The 17,731-nt window shown below is 47.3% G+C and overlaps 1 protein-coding gene across 2 annotated transcripts in view; it reads right to left on the reverse strand.

The window, feature by feature from the left end:
- ZCCHC14 (zinc finger CCHC-type containing 14) overlaps positions 1-17,731 on the reverse strand; it is a gene marked incomplete at its 5' end in the record, with an annotated part of 49,279 nt that overhangs the window by 7,601 nt on the left and 23,947 nt on the right. For both annotated transcript variants that reach the window (XM_080936975.1, XM_080936974.1), the window contains 7 exons: positions 130-221; positions 1,379-1,661; positions 2,100-2,154; positions 2,241-2,335; positions 3,062-3,171; positions 4,323-4,394; positions 12,431-12,504. In XM_080936975.1, coding sequence (XP_080793101.1) covers positions 130-221; positions 1,379-1,661; positions 2,100-2,154; positions 2,241-2,335; positions 3,062-3,171; positions 4,323-4,394; positions 12,431-12,504 — 781 coding nt within the window. The remainder of the gene's footprint in view (positions 1-129; positions 222-1,378; positions 1,662-2,099; positions 2,155-2,240; positions 2,336-3,061; positions 3,172-4,322; positions 4,395-12,430; positions 12,505-17,731) is intronic.

A 17,731-nucleotide genomic window follows, 5' to 3' on the forward strand; every position in this document is an offset into this window, starting at 1 on the left:
TGTAGCCCAGGCTATCCTGAAACTCATTCGATAGACCAGGCTAACCTCAAACAAGAGACCTGCCTCCTGAGTGCTGGGATTAAAGGCATGCACCCCATTCCCCCAGCATACAAATGAGAACATGCTTACTTCTCTAGCTCCAACTGAGTCTTGAGTTTTTTCTTTGCTCCCATGGTAAGGGACTCAAATTTGTTCAGATCTTCTTCAGTAAGGCTCAGAAACTTGCATAGGAGAAACAAAAGACAGTTATGAAGATGACCACAAGAACTCTGGAAGTGACAGGAGCTGAGAGGGTAACAGACTAAAGGGATAGCAAACAAAAACCTGAGGCCCTGACACCATTTCCTGCAGCCCAGTCACTAGGCAGAGATTCACAGTTTTAACCACTAAACATTTACAACTGAAGGCCATCTCTGCCCGCTGAAGACGGTCTTATTGGCATACACCAGGCTCTGTACACTGGAACAGAATTGAGTTACTTGGCTTAAGACCTGGAAAAAAATTTTTTTCCCCAGCAAATCACCTTCAGCAACTTGGTGAGGACCCAAGAAATGTAGAAAGAAAGCACTATCCAGAAGAAATGATGAACTCACAGGCCTGACACCCCAGGACAGCTGGCTTACCATATCAGCCAGCTGTGGAATCTAGTCCCCTCATAATTCTGAGTAGAAAATTCAAACTGACTATGACAATTGGTAGGAAAAATCTCTTGTCCTTAAGATTTATGGACCCTCATCAGCAGCATCGGAAGTACTTGCCACTGTCTACAAAGCTCCATCTTCAAGGTTAACAAGGGAGTTTTAGATGGGTAGAACTGTTAGGAGTCATCCTGTCCAGCAGGGGGAGTGAGAATCCAAATTCCTGTGCAGGAATCATTTGGCTTAGAAAATGCCAACACCTATCCCGAGTCAAAACCGTCCACTAAAACATGGGATTCTGAGAAGGCCAGCTTTCTTCCGTGACTTCAGGTCTAACCATTAAATGTTACATAACCTTGGTTGTCTGAGCCCTACTTGCTTGTGGCCACACTAAGACATGAGCTATAATGGAACTGCCTTAAAGAGGAGCAAACAGCATCTGAATGAGCTTTGACCTACAGCACCTTGAGGGAGGGAGCCATTTTAAGTCATAGAGTTCCTGGTTTGTCAAGACCTGAACGTCAGAAAAGCTATTTGTTTGTCTGGCTTTGGTTTGTTTTGGCTGCAGACTGGGAATGAAATACTGGTCCTCTCTGGCACCAAGCCATGTGGTTACCACCCAAGCTCTTCCATGTTATAGTGTTTAAAAGCCTTACTTGACCCTTCTAGGAATGAGGATGGGGCACGGGCTACTAGGGAAACACAAAGCACATTGTATGCCTTCTGAGTAGCCAACTTACCTTTTCCATGGTGAGCTGTTTAAAGACGGGGTAATACTTGTGCAAACGCAGTTTCCTAAGCCAGTCTAAAATCCCATTCTGCTCCTGGGGCTGAGGCGCCTGCAGACTAGAGGGCATCAGGATGGTGGGTGAGTTGTCCACTTGGGTGCGGTAAGCCAGCGCTGAGCCTGTGCCTCCTGCGTGGGAGCAGTGGGGCAGGGAAGCAGATGTACTGGCTGAGTGCTGCAGGTGGTGCTGGGTACTGCTCTGCGAGGAAGGGATGCCAGCCACGCCACACACAGGCCTGCAGGACAGGAGACAATGGAGTACAGGTGCTGCCTTACCAAGCTGCCAGGCAGCACCAGGTTAGAGGTATCCCATGTCGGCACCTGGTGTTCAGCTCATAGCACACCTGGAATCCTGTCCGACCACCACGTCATCCCTCCTCACAGCAGTGCCCACAGGACACTCCTGTGCCTGTGTGCTGTGTGTGTTTGTGTGTAGAGATTCAACTGAGCTACCTGGTTCTGTCACTTCCAAGGAACAAAATGATACCAGTACATCATGCATTAAAACAAGCTACTTAGCAATGAGAAAACCATAAAACTGGGAAGCCAAAAGCTGATTCCTTCTACCCAATCCTCTCCTGGTATTATCCAAGATGTAGCTCAGGCAGCTACAAGAACAGCTGCTCACACACAGGAGACGCTGCTGACCATGCTGGCTAAAGGGGGCCACTAACCTTCCAGACACACCCATCATGGTGCCCACTTTAGGAAGGGAGGGGTTGCCAGGACCTACAAAGTAGAAGAAAAGGATCACAGACACTTACAGACAATAATAACGTAACTTTATTTATATTTTAACCATTTTACAAACTTACTTGGATTTTGGAGCTGTTGGGAGGGAGCTGAAGCACTGAAGAACTTCCTAACATGGTCGTGCTTCAGTGCATGTGAAGGCATTGACGCCAAGAACCTGGGGAGCAACACAGCAGCTCATCAGCATTGAAATGACACCCAAAAAACACAACAAAACCAGCAACACTGAGAGCCTCTGAAAACTTCATCCAAGAGAATAAGATGTTAGAGAAAAACAAGTCCACAGCCTGACTCTTTGCTGTCATTCAGCTTGTACAGTTCTTCTCAAGCCCCTTCGCTGTCTCTTGCAATGAATGACTCAAGCACTAGAACCTACAGTCCGAGGCTGCTGGAACCGAGTCACAACATGAAGACATTGCTGCCAGAGCCTAAGACAGTAGCTTCTTATACACTAGAGAAGCAGCCCAGGCTGTAGCAGTGACTCGGGTGGTAGAATGTTTATCCAGCATACACAATCCCTGGGTCCCATCCTAACACCACATAAACTTGTGCAGCAAGCTCGCCCATGATACCAGAAGCAGGGTTACAAATGAAGTGCCTTCCTTGGTCTCAAAAAACCCCAACAAAACAGAACCAGTGAGTCTCAGCAGGGCACGTGCCACTGTGTGGGGCATGGTGAAGACCCAGGGAGCTGATCTTCACAGCTGACTGCTTATATCTCACAGAGCAAAGCCCCACAACATGTATGGCATTTGATTCCTCCACCTCTTCCTCAACTTACTGTAAGGTAGGCCACATCCTTCAGACCCTCACAACAGTCCTGGAGATAAGCGCAGGCCCACACCAGAACAGCCACAGCCACCTAGCCAAGAGCCTTATTTACCTTAGGCCTGCTTCCAAATCAACATGGTTACGCTCCACATAGAAGGAATCTGGGCCAGCCAAGCAAGGAATGAGTTTGTCCAAGTTCTCTTCAGGACAGAGTTGGGATAACTGAAAGAAAGGACAGGAAGGTCAGTCTCCACAGCACACCAGTGGGGCCTCGTTTCAAATGTCGGTAGTAGAACTTGGACCTTTCCAGCTACTAAGGATCTACAAGCATGCACGACACCCATCCCACCACAGGCAAGCAAAGCCCCACAATCTACTCAACTTTCCCTGAGTCTAACATAATGAGCCACAGGGCCAGGTCCTGGCCACAATGTAAACAGGAACCAAGCCTCTAAGGAAAACACAGACTCTTTGATGCTATACCATGGTCAGAACAGATGGGGTAAGATGGATGAATTCCCCTGGGCCACACATGGCCACTATACAGAGACAGAGCCACCAAGGGTGCCACAAGTACCTGGTAACAGATCTAAACTCCCAGAGCTTTGTCTCTAAGGCAAAGGTCCTTAACCTTTAGGAGAGACTATTCCTGGCTCGGTGTATTAAAAAGGCCCCCAGTTTCTCAGACAGGCAGTGCTCTAGAAGAGAAAACTTCTGGTCCAGGAAAAGTTAACATCTGGCCCAGGAGCAAGGACATAAAATCCCCATGGGTGTAGGACCCTATCTCACCAGGAAGGGGCTGGGGTTGACAAAAACAGGCATGGCAGCCCTGTGTCTACGAGCAGGACAGGACAGTGGAAAACCCTTCTCTTACCCTTACAAAAGTCTAGCACCAAGTAATGGGCACTAGCAATCATCTGAGAGAGGACACAAACAGGAAGAGATCTCTGCATCTCAGGTGCACTGGGACTGTTGAGAGCTGTGTAGTAAGCAAGGCTCTGGACAGCCCTCCAATATTCCAGAAAGCTCCAAACCCAGGAAACAACAGCCCATCAAAGAAGATGTCTCATCACTAGCAATGCCTGCTTAGACTGACCCAAGGACCTTACTACTGGCCTGGGGGAGAAGAGTTCCCACAGTAGGCATAACTACTGTTCCCTCAGATTCTACAGCCTTCCAAAGATAATGCCCAAGATTCAATAAACACCTCAGAGACATGCAAAAATATGGGTCAGGGAGACAACTGCCAGTGTCATGAGGAGACATAAGGTGGCTCATGCTTGTGACCCCAGAGCCTCTGCTGACAGTCACAACTAGAAGAAGGTTGGACACCAGTGCACTTCTGACTGCTGGAGAGGCCTTCATTACCTTACCTTTGAAATAAATTCAGTCACTTCTGAGGAAGACTTAGTTACTGATGTTATTGAAGAATCAGACCATAAGACCTTAAAAACAAATAAACAAGCCTTAAAAAACAGATGCCACACACTCAGTCTAAGTGTCCAGGGCTCACAGCTGTAACCACTACTGGGGAAAGGGTCCACTCACACTCCTGACTTGCTGTGAAAACAGCACTCCTATAACTCCAATGCATTAGTGCACTGCTGAGTCACTAGACCAAGGGCTCACTCCTAGGAAGTTGCTTGCCATCTGGACACCCATGTGTACTAAGCATGTATTTTTCTCTTCATGGTGCATGTGATGTTGGACACAGCATCAAGTCATAGAAATCAGCCTCTTCATCTGGAAGCAGGTGTCTGTACCACACAGGTGCTGTGGCTACATAAAAATCTGATCCAAGGCTGGCATGGGCCCTCAGATTCTGGGAGGTGGGCAGAACTTGATGGCAGATGCTAAACATGCCTGTGGGCTTGGCACCTGCTGTAGCCATAGCACTGTGGCCAGCACGGGCTTCTGACTTCACACAGCTGTGGCACTGGCTGAGCTCTCTGGCGTCCCTTCTGACTGTAATGCCTGTGCTCATGACGGTGCTATGCAGCCTGAATGAAGCCACTTCTGCAGAGGGGTGTGTGTGTGTGTGTGTGTGTGTGTGTGTGTGTGTGTGTGTTTTAATTGGGGACAGGGAGTGGTCTCTGTAAAAAAAACTGTATCCACTTAAAAAGGCAAGCACAGAAGGCTTGAGGCTCAGGCTGACTGGGAGATACAAAACACAAATTGTACCTAAAAGCCAGAAGTCCACAAGGAACCCATCACATTTAGCCTGGTATAGAGGTAAGAGCTCAAGATGCCAAGCCTCCAATCCTTCCTTTGTATTCCTGAGATCTCTACCAATAATCTGAGAGAGCTCGGCAAATGGATAGAGGCCTGTGACTTCACAGGTGGGGCAACTCCAGTCTCAGCCAGTTGCTACCAGAACCATGGCTTCCATCCTGACTTGTATGCACTTGGTAGGAAGATGCCTCAGTGCATCTGGTCCTCTAACAATTCTACAGAGCTGGGGTCCCTGAGTGTGGCTTATATCCACCCTGACATTCCAGATTAAAGTGAAAACTTGAGTCACCCAAAGCCTTTAGTAGAGATGGCTGGCAACCTGTTTCTAACGGGAGTCTTTTCTTCCACCTCCATTCCACAGAATGCATCAAATACAAGGAAAGCACGAAGCCCACAGGCAAACAAGGGCAGCAAGACAGTCATGCTGAAAGCAGCACTCCAACCCTGCCATGACACGGTTGTGCCTGTGTTTGTGTTCTGGGGTTGTCACTGCAGCCAAGAACACAGGCTGGGAGAGTCACAGGCAGGTCCCAGAGACCCACTGGGATTCATTTACAAGTTACCAAACTTCAGCTGGCCAGGGCCCAACGCTGCTCTGGCCCCACACTCACTCTCCACCCACTCAACACTGGTGTTGGAGGAAGACGGGCCACACAAAGGCAGGGAGAAGTAATAAGACATGTATGCAGTACACACCCAATCAGAGCTGGCCTCTGCCATCCAACTTCAGGAACCCATCCCTTCCCACCCCATCAGCAGGCACTCCAGGAGGGTGGAGGCACACAGCACCAACTACTTCCTCTAAGAGCTGCAGAGCAATGCTGGGACTGACCTGATTCTTACATCACACAAGAAAGACAAAACAGGCAAGCAACACATAGGTGGGGGCCAGCCCCACATGCAGCACCTCTGTCTAGAGCCACAAAAATGCCATGTGCTTCCTTCCATACCAGCAAGGTGCTATGTGTGCTGGCAGAAGGCCCCACCCAGCCCACAAGGTACCTGGGAGCAGACACAGCCTAAGGTCCCCTACTCTACCTACCCAACCTCCCAGGCATCTTAAGAAAACACAGCATGGAGGATGAAAGCTGCAGCCCACGCGCTCAGGCGCTGATGCCAAGAGCACAAGAGGAGCTTGGGCTGAGACAATGGGAACAGGTAATGGTATGCCACAGAAGACAGCACAGGCCCCAGTAAACCTCCAGATAGACAAACGAGAAAACAGAAAAGCTGAGTAGAGACATTATGGCATACTTGTTTTTTAATGGCAGCACCAAGAAGAAATGACAAGTGGGTTTCTGTGAATTCAAGGCAGCCCACTCTACATAGAGTTCCAGAACAGTTGACGCTACACAGAGAAACTCTCTCAAAAACAAAAACAAAACAAAAAAAACCCAAAAAACAAACAAACAAACAAAAAAAAGCCATACAACTCATTATTAATGGCCAGTGGGGTTAGGTGAAGCATCTCAACAGAAAGCATCAAATAATATTGCCCGACTAGCTCTGCCAGACACTGTTAAAAATGGATGACTGGCCAGCGGTGATGGCACACACTTTTTATCCCAGTACTCAAAAGGCAGAGGCAAGTGATCTCTGAATTCAAGGCTAGCCTGGTCTATGAATCGAGTGTCAGGGCTACACAGAGAAACCCTGTCTGGAGGGAGAACACACACAACAGCAACAACTACAACAGCCACCACTCTCGGAGAACATCTCGGGATAAGCCAGGAAGGTGTCCCCTCAGCACTGCCGGGTGCTGTCCAGTCACCCTATGGCCACGTACAGGCTGCACCACCTTGTCTGGCTAGTTAAAAATGGCCTCTAGCCAGGGGCCAGCCTCTGCTATGCATGTGACTAATACACGCTTTTTATGGTTTAGTCCAATTGGTGTTTTCATGGACATTCTTTTTACAAGAAGCTGTTTTCTTTTAACCCCCCCTCGTTTGTACAATTTGATTCCAGGACTTCAGTTTTGTTTTGTTTTTAAAGTGTGTTTAACAGACTGACAGGCATGGCTGCCTTTTAAAAGACAAGTGCCATTCTATTTGAGTCAAAGTTTAGGACAAGGGACTAAGATGAAGAGATTTTAGATTTTGCCATCACATGGTTTCCTCCTTAGCAGGCTGGAAAATCAGAATGAGACTAGAGAACATGGTCTGAGAGCAAAGACACAAAATACTTTGCTGATTATGCTCAGAGCAAAGTGCCTGGATGACCTTCATCTTCTATCAGGAAAGCTGGCCCCAAACAAGGTTTATACCTGTGTTTATACAGCACAGGGAACTGGTGGTCCACGTTCACTGTATATTTCAGCAGGAAAAACCAACTTATTTGCCTCATTATGGTCCCACCTTTCTCCGGGGCCTGACCCTAAATCTTATGTATACCAGGTAAGTTTATCTTTTCTGTCCTGTCTTTTCCCTATGTGCTTTTAAAATGAGCCTCTGACAAGAAGTTTAGCGTGGATTTGGTTGTTCTGAAAAGATTTTTTTGATTTGGGTGTTTTAGAGACATCACCACACTATGCAACCCTGGCTGGCAATGAAGCCTAGGCTGGTTCCAAGCTTGAAAGACCCATCTGCCTAAACCCACCAAGTGCTGGGGTCAAAGGCCTGCACCACCATGCTTAGCTGCTTTTACTTTCTAAAGAGGAAATTAAGGAATAACACAAGAGATTTCAACAGACAGAATGCTTTTGTTATAAAAAGCTAGGTTTTTCTCACCCAGCCAGGCATTTAATGATAGCCAGAATAAAAACAGGGCCAGAGAATGAAGTTTCCCTTTGACTCCATAAGACGATTTACCCTGCCTTAACCAGACATAACACAAGGCAGGGGAACTTATTTGATTTATTTTTTCCTTTTTGGTTTAAAATGGCGAATCAGAATTTTAAAAAATTAAAGGGTTAAAAAAAATGGCCTCCAGCTGGGACGGTGATGACAGACACCTTCTACTATCCTGAGTAGGAAGGGTTTCAGAGGTGCCAAAACATCTGACCACACACCTGTTCTAAGTGATTTACCATCCACAATAAGCCAAAAAATAAAACACCTTTAGAAGTTAAGGGCACAGAGGCAGGCAGCTCTCTCTGAGTTTGAGGCCAGTATGCTCTACAGGGTGAGTTCTAGGACAGCCAGGGCTACACAGAGAAACGTTGTACTGAAAAACAAACAAAAACCAAACAACAACAAGAAGCTCTCAAATGAAAACAAACCTAAAGACAGAAAAAACACAGTGGCTTCTGAGGGGGCATCGCACTAGTTCTGCCTTGTAATTCAAGTCAACTGAACTCAGTCCCCACCGTTTCTCCTTTTTATCCTCCACACTTCTCAAGAGCCTCGGCTATTTTTTTTCCTTCAGATGCATTCCCCGTGTTCGTTCTAAGACAGTCTGGGCCTCAGTGGGACTAGCAAGTGCAGTGTCAGCAAACACAAACCCATAGGAAAGAAACAGGAAAGCTTCATACAGTTTCAATGAAGTAGCAGGACAATAATTTTATGGTTGGGGTCACCAACTGTATTAAAGGGTCACAGCCTTAGGAAGGCTAAGAACCACTTGGAGGAACAAAACTCAGCTGAGAAAATGACTCTGGAGGACCTGCAGTGCACCTTCTCTGATTTCTATGGGAGGCCCAGCCCAGGTGAGCAGTGTAAGAAGTTGGATGAGCAGCAATACTCCTCTGTGGCCCCTGCTTCAGTTGTTGCCTTGAACTCCTGTCCTGACTTCCCTCAGAGTGTGACCAAGAGGTGTGAGCTGAAAAAAACCCTTTTCTCCCAAAGCTGCTCTGATCACAGTGTTTGTCACAGCAGCAGAAACCCTAACCATCTAACAAAGCTCTAGAGAGCCATAAAGCTGGGTGGAAGCCACAGGCTTCTCTCCCAAAGCACATGGAGTCCAACACTGCAAACACGGCCACCACAAGTCTCCAGGGCTCAAGCAGCAGTGCACCAGATACTGCTCCCGCTCACTAGGCACACGTTCTGTTTTAGTCCACCGGTCTGTGGAGTCAGGGCACACTGATTCTCAAACAACATTTTAAGATTCTGATACCGGGCTGGAGAGATGGCTCAGCGGTTAAGAGCACTGACTGCTCTTCCAGAGGTCCTGAGTTCAAATTCCAGCAAGCACATGGTGGCTCAAAACCATCTGTAATGGGATCTGATGCCCTCTTCTGGTGTGTCTGAAGACAGCTACAGTGTACTCACATAAAATAAATAAATAAATAAATCTTTTAAAAAGATTTTAACATTTAAAATGTCAATACAGAGAATATCCAATAAAAACAAAACAAAAAGATTTCTGATACCCACTCTGGTAAGCCACAATTGGGAAGCTGAAGCAAGAGGATGGCACATTCAAAGCCAGCCTGGGACACACAGCAAAACCTTAGACTTTATCAATAGGAAGCTTAAAAAGAGGAAGAAAAAAAAAAAAAGGAAAAGTTCCCTTTTGACTTACAGTTGATGGTAAGCCACATACAAGCATGTGGTCAGAAGTCCTGCACCTGTGAAGCCCTTCCTACTCAGGACAGTTGAGCACATCACCCCTAGGCCCTCAGCAGACTCTCACTCATCCTTTTCACAGAAGCTTCTGGTAAGCTCCTTCACCATGGAGTAGTTTGCATTTTATAAAGTTGTATGTAACTGGCTTGCACAGTTAACACCTATCTGGGAGAGAGTCTGGGTCACTGTGTCTCTCTGCACCCCTCGAGTAATGTCCCACTTGCGGACAGGCTCCCAGGACAGGCACTCCCATCTTTTACCTTGCATCCTGAAGCATCACAAATAATGCTGTGCAGCACATACATAAACAAGGATCTGTAGCAGGCAAGGACTCAAAAGATCTTGCAGAGGAGTTTCTTTGCCTTTTGAAAGCTGTCGGATGCCCAGTGTGCCTAAGCCACTCCCCACTCCCAGAGACAGATGCACACAGAACTCCAGTCTTAGAAAATCAGGTGCAGCCAGCCTTCTTCACGTCAGCTCTTTGCATGACAAGAGTTCAGGCTGCCCGCACGCCTTCCACACATGCTCACTGCCAGTCATGCCTCTTTCTTGGTACTGTCTGTCCAAATCTTTTGCCCAATTTTTTTTTTTTACACACATTCTCTGTGTCTTTGTCTCTCTTTCTCTGTATCTATCTCTGTCTCTCTCTGCCTTTCTGTCTGTTTCTCTCTCTCTCTCTTTGTCTCTTTTATTTCAGACAGTGTCTCACTATATAGCCTTGACTGGCCTTGAACTCATATAGCTCCACTGCCCCTGCCTCCCCCAGTGCTGGGACTAAAGTCATGAGTTACCAAGTCTGGCCCTATTGTTGACCAAATGTTCTCATTACTGAGCTGAGAGCTCTGTGGACTTCACATGTCAACTCTTCTCTCTCTTCAGAGCCCTGGACAGCAGCTTTACAGCAGACAACAGCCTACCTATATGAGCTGCAAGTGGTATAGAGCACACTTTAGCACTGGGCTCAGAGCCTTCCACTTGTCTCCCAAAGCCTTCTCTGCTTTCCTCTGGAAACCTTATAGTACCTGACTCCTAGCTAAGTCTCTGGTCATTTCTGAGTTAACTTTATAGTACCTGACTGCCAGTTAAGTCTCTGGTCATTTCTGAGTTAATGCCTGTGAGTGAGATCTAGGGCAGATGTCTATTCCAAGTCAGCCTGTGTTCCTTGAGCCTCTGTCCTCTGTAGAGCCAACCAGTTCAGACTTCTGGGGCAGAAAGCATCTCTGTGGTCCTGTGCCACTAGTCAGTCACCAGATGAGCACCAAGAAAGTCTGCTCCAGCAAGCAGTACTTTGCCTTGGGGACCTCTGCTGCTCTGTCCTCAGCACATAGCAGCAACAACTCCTATCCTCTCTACTAAGAGCTCCTCCTTCCAGAAGAGGTCAGGGAGCCACACTACCAACATCTGCCTCTACATGAAAAAGCTGTAGGCAGCACTGGGTACCATGTCACCAAAGCCCAGATTCCTTTGCCACAGTAACTGTACTGAGGACCAGAAGAATCCATGCACATTATCTCTGCCAACAGTCCTCACGGGGCTGAGAACACCCCTCTCAGATAAAGCAGAGCAAAACAGGACAGTCAGGAAGAAATGACACAAGATCACCTCTTCAAATACCACAAGACATCCAAGTTTCTAAGTAGACTGTGACCACAGACTTTCCTGGCCCTTTAGAACCTGCTGCCCACACCACCTTGAGCACTAGGGCTTGGTGGACTCATGGTGCTCCAGTGTTACCACAGTCAACAGCCTCTAGAATCTCTACCAAGGGCTCTTCTGCAACACAACAGGTTCTTACCACACAGTACCTCCTGAAAAAGAGGTCTGGCTCACATGCAGTGCTAAACACTGAACAGGAGTCTCTTGAGTGTGCTTACCATTACTGCTGGGGCAGAGTCTTATGATCTGCCATTTTGTCTGAAGACAGGGTCTGAGAAATGTCTAGCCTGCCATGTCAGGTGAGTAACAGAACCATGAATACAAGCCAGCAATGCATCTCCAGCTTCCTATGCAGCTAAGTTAGACCAATTCTTGTCAACAAAATGTAAATGGAAACTCTTCCAGTTGCTCCTGAGCACATTCCTCCTTTTGAGTTTGAGTCCTGCCCCCCAATAAGGATGCATATTTGAGTACTAGAGCCCCAGCTGCCATTTTGGACCACAAGGCCAACAACTATATACCCTGCAGCCATGCGCAAGGCAAGCTGGTGTTAGCTAGGACCCAGCTCTGATGGAGGCCTGGGTCTACCTCCCTGAGCACCGTTACTAGGAAATAAAAGGAACTTTTGGATTGTCTCAGTTGTGGCAGGCTTTTCATCACAAACATAGTCCTATTTCCATGGCGTGTCAGTTTGTAGCACATTTCCCTTGAGATCAACTAGCCATGCAACCAGCATGTATATGTGTCTCAAGGGACATACATCTAGGTACTTACTGTCATAGCCTAGACTTTTTCCACACCCAGAGTGAATGCAACCATCTCTCTCCTCCCCCAAGGAAGAAGGCCAGTTCAGCCACTGTCCCAGTTACATGTAACCAGGACTAAATTCATAGGCCCTAGAGCTTAGCTTCTCTCTGAAGAGGTGGGTATCCCCTGACACCCTAGCCCACCCTAGAGACCCCTGACCCAGCCAGGCTCCAAGCCCACCTCAGCACCATTGTTATGCAGGAAGCAAAGCTTTTCCTGTGGTAGTGAAGTAACATGTGTGCCTCTGGATAGCTCCAAGGAGAGGGGAAACAGCAGCTTACCTCAAAGGAACACTCAACACTTCTCTCATTTTTCGTGTGTGATAATCCCTTCAGGTCTATCTTTTCAACATTCACTGTAAAAACAAAACACAGAATTCTAAGAAGGAAGTAAAACTTTAAGTTACACATGATTACTGGGCAAGTAACACGTAGCTATCCCATACAAGGCTGCCAGAACCAGGGCCTCGAGAGTTCCCACAACCAAATCCCAAGAAAGGAAGTGTAGTGTAGGGTCTTGATTGGAACCACACATTTGTAAGTCCTTGTGCTGTCCTTCAAGGTGATCATGAATTGGGTCCAATTCCTGGGAAGAGCATGATGGTGTCCTTCCTCCCAAGGTGAACAGTCTACATGAGAAGCCTGGTGCCCGCCCACTGTCACTCAGCTTTGCTGCAAGGAAGCTCTGTGCAGCAAGGTCTGGGAGGATCACGGTGCTTCTCAGACAGCGTGACCGGACTGTAAGGCCCCAGTAAAGATAAGCTGCAGGGAAAATGAAGGCCAGTCAGGGATCTACAGGGAAAAGATATGTGCCATTATCCTGATGGCCAGCATGGTGTCCTGGCCATTCCAGTCCCTCCATCAGCTAGAGACGGGCAGGAAGCAACCCTCAGCCCAGACTCAGTAACAACATTCTACACCACCCCCTTCTCTAAGCAACTGTAGGACCACTGCCTGCCCTACCCAGAGAATCAATGTGAACCCAGTGTTCCCAGACCAAAGAGCAACAGGGTGCATGAGAAAGGAAAAAGGAAAAGCTCATTTGGACCAAGGGAAGTGACTCACAGCTGGACAGGAAAATGGGCAAAGTAGATAAATATCATTTAGCTGTCTGAATATAAAAGCATTCTGGAGCGAGGCCAAGGACTCACAGCCAGCCCATGAAATATGTTTTAAAGCTAAATACTAATCTTACTGCCCTGCTGCCAGCAGCCTCAACACCCAGCTAATAATCATAGGCTCTTCTTCCAGGTTCCTGATGCCCAGAGCAGGACAGTGGCTTAGCAGGTAAAGGAACCTCCCACCAGGCCAGATGGCCTGATTCAATCCTCAGGATGCATGGTATAGAACGACAGAACCAACCATGTGAGTTCTCTGACCTGCACTAATGTGCCACGTCATAGCACGCACGCACGTGCACGCGCGCGCACACACACACACACACACACACTAAACAAACAAACAAACAAACGTATATAACAAGAATGCTTTAAAACACCACGTTTCAATGCCCTCTTCAACTTGAGGTCACTAGGTGCCGTGATTGTAGGAATCAGAGGCCTGCCTCAGTGGCAGTGCATCCCTGGTATGCACATGAGCCTCGAACGGACTCTCACAGCAACAGCAGGCACCTCACACCGAAGCTGGACTGAGCAGCACTTGAGGTTGCTGCCCCCTCCTCCATTGGAAAAGAGAGCCAGAGACAGGCATTCCCACACAACAGCGAGGCAGCTCTGTATCTGCATTTAGGGCAGTGACAAAGCTGCTCCCCAGAACCCTGCCCACTGCTCTGAACAGCACCCACAGAAGGTAAGTAAAGGACACCTCTGAGCACTGGCTTCTACTGCTCTTCCTTTCCTGTATGTCAGGATAGACTGTACCACACTTAAGAACCCTGGCAGTGTGTGGGTTCTTATGATCTTGCATCTTTGCATGCAACTGTATAATGTAGGAAATGAAGCTGACAGCAGGTACTCAAAGAATCCTGTGAAGAGCTGGCACTGTGCCACCAGGATTGTACCCAGCACTGATGTGGACAAGTCACAGCTGATGCTTATCAAGGTCTAGGGGCAGGACACTACAGCTGTCCACAAGACTACCTTGAGAGCTAGTGTCAGATGATACCAGGGTCAGAGAAAAGGTCAGAGGAATGAGGGCCACACTCATGATACCATGTGAAGAAACCCTGAGCTTACCTTTATGTTCTAGGCAGCTCATGACTGTCCAGATGGCCTGATGGTGGTATGAGGCTTGCCATTCATAGTGTTGGCAGTTACTGGGTCCCTGTAAGCCTCGTCTATTCATCAAGGAGAGGAACTTCAGGAGACTACAACACAGCACACCAACACCCACAGCACCAGGGCTTGGGATGCTGCCAGGCTGTGAGCTAAGACAGCAGTCCTCACCAGAGGAACAGAATGGAGAGTCCAGAAAACAAGGATGAAGATGCAGACGCAAGAAGACACTGAGTCCACAGGTCCAGGCCTGACAGTTTCACAGGTCTGGGACCATCTTGTACGACACAAGCTGCCTGACATTTCCTTTTTCTTTATATTTGTTGCAGGTTTTTCATTTTATTTTGTGTGTGAGTGTTTGCCTGTTTGTGTGTGTATGTACCACATGTGTGCCAGGTGCCTGTGGAGGTCAGAAGAGGGCACAGAATACCCTGGGGCTACGGTTACAGAATCAAACTCTAGTCCTAAGTGCTGGTTTGCATGAGAATGTCCTCCATGGTCTGGGGCACTTAAATACTTGGTCCCAGTTAGTAGCACTGTTTGGGGAGGTTTAGAATATGTGGCTTTGTTGGAAGAAGTATGTCACTAGGTGTGAGCTCTAACAGTTTAAAGACTTGTACCATTTTCAGTTTGCTTTCTCTACTTTGTGTCTGTGCTTCAAAATGTGAGCTTTCAGCATGTTGCCCCTGCCCTACCCACCATGCCTGCTTGCTGCCCCTGCCCTAACATTATGAATTCTTAACTTTCTAGAACCTTAACCCAAAAGAAACTTCCTTCTATGAATTGCTTTGGTCATGCAACAGAAAAGAATGGGGGAGCTGGAGAGATTGCTCATCAGTTAAGAACACTTGCTTCTTTTTCAGAGAACATGGGTTCAGTTCCCAGCACCCACATGGCAGCCCACAATAGTCTGTAACTGCAGTTCCAGAAGGGAGGAATCTGATGTCCTCTCTGTCCTCTGATGTCACCAGACACTATGTGGTAAACATATATCCATGTCAGTGTTTACCCATAAATAAAACAAACTTTACAAGATGAAAAGTAAGAAAGACCAGGACCATCTCTAGGAGTATGGGTTCACTGTAAGATATTTTTCCTTCCAGAATTCCCACCCCTTGGGTAGTTCCTATGAGCCACCCTGAGGTTCGGCTGGGTCTGCTCACCTTCCTGGGATCTAACTTAGAAATGTGTAAACACTTCTTTTTCCTACAGATGGCCAGGGCCTATTTTCTAACTAGTGCTTTAGTGTCTGTGTTCTTTCCAGTTTCTTCTGCGAGGCTGCTTCTGCGGCGCGCTTGCCCCCATGCTGGCTGACCCTCTCTGTTCTCTAGGCAGCTGTGAGATTTAGAGCTTGCCTGCCTAGGGTTCTCCTTTCAGATTTTAGTAAATTGTCTTCAAACTTCCATTTGTGTCCCTTCTTAAATTATTTCATTAATGAGACCAAGAACACTAGGAGGGACCCACATTTCCCTGGTCTCGTATGGTGGCTCTGCTGGGACCCCAGGTTACAGCCCTCATCATCCAGGTACCTGCTTTCTGTCTCACTGTCCATACAGAATTTGCCTTCACAAATCTTTCGTACTTTGTAGTTCTGTACTCGGTAGAGAAAACCAACCATTTCTGCACCCCAATTACCATCAGCACCAATCTGCTAAGTGTAGTAACTAAATCCAATCCCTGCACTGGGGAAGTAGGGACAGGGTCAGAGGCCCAGGCTCATCATCAGCTATGCAGCTGAGTCTGAGGCTAGCCTGTGCTACATGAGATCCTACCTCAACAAAGCAAAGCCAAACAGCAAAAGGAGAATTAAATGAAGATTTTTAAATGAAGAAATGCTATCTCGATGTAAGAATACTGAGTGTCAGGCAGGCTGAGAAGAAGTGTCCTGTCTTGGAGGAGAGGGTAAGGGTGCAAACGAATCTGAAATGGGGAGAAACAGCACACAGCCCCTGGAGTGCCCAATGAAAAGGAGAAGAAAGAGCCTGTAACAGCTGGAAATCCTCCAGACTTGGGAAATACAAGAAGTGATGGAACTATAAGAAAAACCACACATAGGGACAGTGTAGTCAAATGACTACCAACCAAAGAAAACTGCAAAAACAACCAGAGAAAAATAGCCCTGGCATAAAGACTGCCAACCGCACACAGCAGGCAGACAAACAGAAGCGCCTCTGGCAAAGCTCAAGAGCAAAACCAACTCAGCCAAGCATCACACAAGCAGCAAGAATTAAGACATAGGGAGCCATATCCATCGTCAGGCTAAAGAAAAGAGGCAGAGTCCATACCTGCAGATCACAGCACAAAATAAACTGCGAGCAGAAGCTTTCAGGAAGAAAAGGGCAGCCGGGGGATAAACACATCATTCAAAGACTATCGTTTCCCCTTCTCAAAATTGATGCAAAAACCTTAAGGTCAGACAAAGTCCACAGCATTTGCAGGTGAGGTACACGTGGCAGCTCTGCACAGGGCACGTGGGAACCACAGCCATTCCGAGTACCTTCACTCACAGCTCCTGCCACTGCCAGAAGTGGTGACACTGCCACCAATCAACATCTCGGACTTGAGTCCTGAAGCTCAATCTCCAGAGCTGGTGTGTGCACACACTGGCCAAGACTCTTAGATTTATGTTTTTCAAATTTTACTTAATTTTATGTGTATAAATATTTTGCCTGCATTTATATATGTGTACCACATGTATTCCTGGTGACCATAAAGGTCATAGGAGAACATAGTACTCCCTGCAATTGGAATTGGGATGGTTTTGAGCCATCATCTGGATTCAAACTGGGGTCTTCCTAAAGAGCAGCCTTGGACTCCAGGCCACTGAACCATCTTTCTAACCCAGATTCATACATTTTATATAAAGTGTGGGATGTTAGCTCAGGTAGAGCCTGAAAAGTGAAAGGTGCACACTACCCAGCCTCACCTACCTCCTATAGAAACCCTGAGGGGAATGTCTCTTAATCCCAAATCCCAGCTTCATTTTCTTTAAGAAAACTGAGGAAGAAGTCACTCAAATGCTGTTGTGTGTCCTGTGGTTCAAATGAGAATTGCTGAGAAAGGCTGTGAATAGCCTACCTAGAAATGGGACAGCACTGACCTAAGACACAACGTGCAAGGCCCAGGGTTTGATCTCTAGCACTGCACAACAACAACCACAACAACAAATTAAAAGCCAGAACAGTAACATAAAACTGGTCCAGGCAGGGCACTCACTGCCAAAGCTCTGAACTATGCTCTCTGTCCTCAGGTGAGGCCAAACACAGAACCAGGAGAATCTGGAGCTAAGGCTTCTTATCTGTTCCACACTGTGGTCCCAGAGCAAACTCAGGAGAACACACTGCTATGT

This window comes from Micromys minutus, assembly GCF_963924665.1.
Source record: "Micromys minutus genome assembly, chromosome: 24".
NCBI lineage: Eukaryota > Metazoa > Chordata > Mammalia > Rodentia > Muridae > Micromys > Micromys minutus.